A 2,500-nucleotide genomic window follows, 5' to 3' on the forward strand; every position below is an offset into this window, starting at 1 on the left:
GTGTGTGTGTGTTCATCTTCTGTGTGTGTCCATCTTCTGTGTGTGTTCACCTTCTGTGTGTGTTTTGTGTGTGTGTGTGTGTTGGTACACGCGTATTTAAAGTGTATCTATAAGAAAAAGCATTAAAGTGCGGCGGTGAAAAAGCATTGGCAAGGCACTGAGTGGGAGGGCGGAACCTCCTAGTATTTCATGAATATGTGATTAGGGGGGCGGGGCCTCTCGCTCACACCCTCTCTCTCACACACACTCACTCTCTCACACACACACACTCACTCCCTCACACACCCCCTCTCTCACACACACACACTCATTCCCTCACACACCCCCTCTCTCGCACACGCATTCCCTCACACACACACTCCCTCACACACACACACTACCTTTCTTCTTGTTTTGGCCCACCCATCTGAGAGTCTCATTGGCTGAAAGGAAACCAGAGCAGATCATTGGCTAGAGTAGGACCTAGGCCACACCCACACGCCATCTCATTGGCTAGGGTAGGCCCTGGGCCACACCCACACATCATCATCTCATTGGCTGAGAGTGAAAAAGTAGAGGCTGGTGATTGGCTAGCTCAGATTTGGCTGATTGTTCTGAAGAGAATGCTGGCAGCTGGTAGTGAATTCTGCCTGAAACCAGACCATACTGGTCACTCTAGCAGAGCAATGACCACTGGTTAGTACAGGAAAGTGAGCACTGGTTAGTTGCCCCTGACTAACTCCTGAGTGTGTGTGTGTGTGTGTGTGTGTGTGTGTGTGTGTGTGTGTGTGAGAGTGTGTGAGAGTGGGTGTGTGTGAGTGTGTGTGAGTGTGTGTGTGAGAGTGGGTGTGTGTGAGAGTGTGTGTGAGTGTGTGTGTGAGAGTGTGTGTGAGTGTGTGTGTGTGAGTGTGTGTGAGTGTGTGCGAGTGTCTCCCGGGGGCTCTAAGGCTACGGCTCATTGGCTTATTGTCATGCAATAGTCTCCTTCATTGGTTACTGCACTCGACCCATCACACACACACACACACACACACACACACACACACACACACACACACTCACTCACTCACTCACTCACTCACTCACTCCATCCTCAGAGTCAAGGCTGCTGTGGACCCGTGTGTGTGTGTGTGTACTTATATATATATAAAACCTGATTTGGCAATACTGAGAGAGTGAGACAGAGAGAGAGAGAGAGCTGGAGATGGAAGACACCAGAAGCGAGAGAAAGAATTAAAGAAAGGAGGAATGAAGAAAAGAAAGAGAAAGAAAGAATGAAGGGATGAAAAAGAAGAGATAAAGAGAAAAAGAAAGCTGTTGAGTGCTGCGGTCGGTTGGCATCTGTGACATGATGACATCATCACATCACATGGCGGTAAACTGACTGTGAGCATGCTTCAGCTTCTCAGCAATCTAAAGAAACAAAAGAGGACAAGACCTTTAAAATGATTATTATTACCCACTTTCCTTTAAAATAAGCCTTTAAAAACTTACCCCGTCCTTTTTTTAAACACAGAACTAAAAACAACCACACACACTCACACTCACCCACACACACACACACACACACACACACACACACACACACACACACTCACACACCAGACCGACATGTGAATATGAAATGTGTTTCCAGTCATCTTCAAACACCTTCTACTGGAAGATGATTAGCGAGTTCCACACTTCATGGACACACACACACACACACACACACACACCTTCTACTGGAAGATGATTAGCGAGGTGCACATTTCATGGACAGGCACATATATTTCTTTAAAGAAATTCACATGTTTGTCGTGTTTATTTTGTCAACAAACATTTTGAATATAGTATTAGTTATAGTGACAGCTAACATTAGACACTGACCTCTTGGCACAGGAAGGCTAGTTACAGTTAGCATCAGACACTGCCCTCTTGGTATAGGAAGGCTAGTTACAGTTAGCATCAGACACTGGCTTTTTGGCACAGGAAGGCTAGTTACAGTTAGCATCAGACACTGACCTCTTGGCACAGGAAGGCTAGTTACAGTTAGCATCAGACACTGGCTTTTTGGCACAGGAAGGCTAGTTACAGTTAGCATCAGACACTGGCCTCTTGGCATAGGAAGGCTAGTTACAGTTAGCATCAGACACTGGCCTCTTGGCATAGGAAGGCTAGTTACAGTTAGCATCAGACACTGGCCTCTTGGCATAGGAAGGCTAGTTACAGTTAGCATCAGACACTGGCCCCTTGGCACAGGAAGGCTAGTTACAGTTAGCATCAGACACTGTTTGAGTGGCATCACAAATCTGTCTTAGAAAACTATGACAACCATATTTATATAAAATATTGCCACTGATTAGATCTGGACTTAAAGAAAAAAAGACTGAAATGTGACTTAAAACAAACTACAATGTTCAGTAACCGACTAGGACTAAAACTAAATGTTAAATTCTTGTCCAAATGAACACGGCAGTAAGTGATGACCAACCAAACCAGTTTGCCTATGGGTGTGTGTGTGTGTGTGTGTGTGTGTGGA

At 45.5% G+C, this 2,500-nt stretch overlaps 1 protein-coding gene across 2 annotated transcripts in view; it reads right to left on the reverse strand.

The window, feature by feature from the left end:
• Positions 1-830: 830 nt before the first annotated feature.
• Positions 831-2,500, reverse strand: part of snx9b (sorting nexin 9b) — a 25,446-nt gene continuing 23,776 nt past the window's right edge. For both annotated transcript variants that reach the window (XM_042709908.1, XM_042709909.1), the window contains one exon: positions 831-1,392. In XM_042709908.1, coding sequence (XP_042565842.1) covers positions 1,345-1,392 — 48 coding nt within the window. In that variant the 3' untranslated portion in view covers positions 831-1,344. The remainder of the gene's footprint in view (positions 1,393-2,500) is intronic.

This window comes from Clupea harengus, chromosome 15 (assembly GCF_900700415.2).
Source record: "Clupea harengus chromosome 15, Ch_v2.0.2, whole genome shotgun sequence".
Lineage (NCBI taxonomy): Eukaryota > Metazoa > Chordata > Actinopteri > Clupeiformes > Clupeidae > Clupea > Clupea harengus.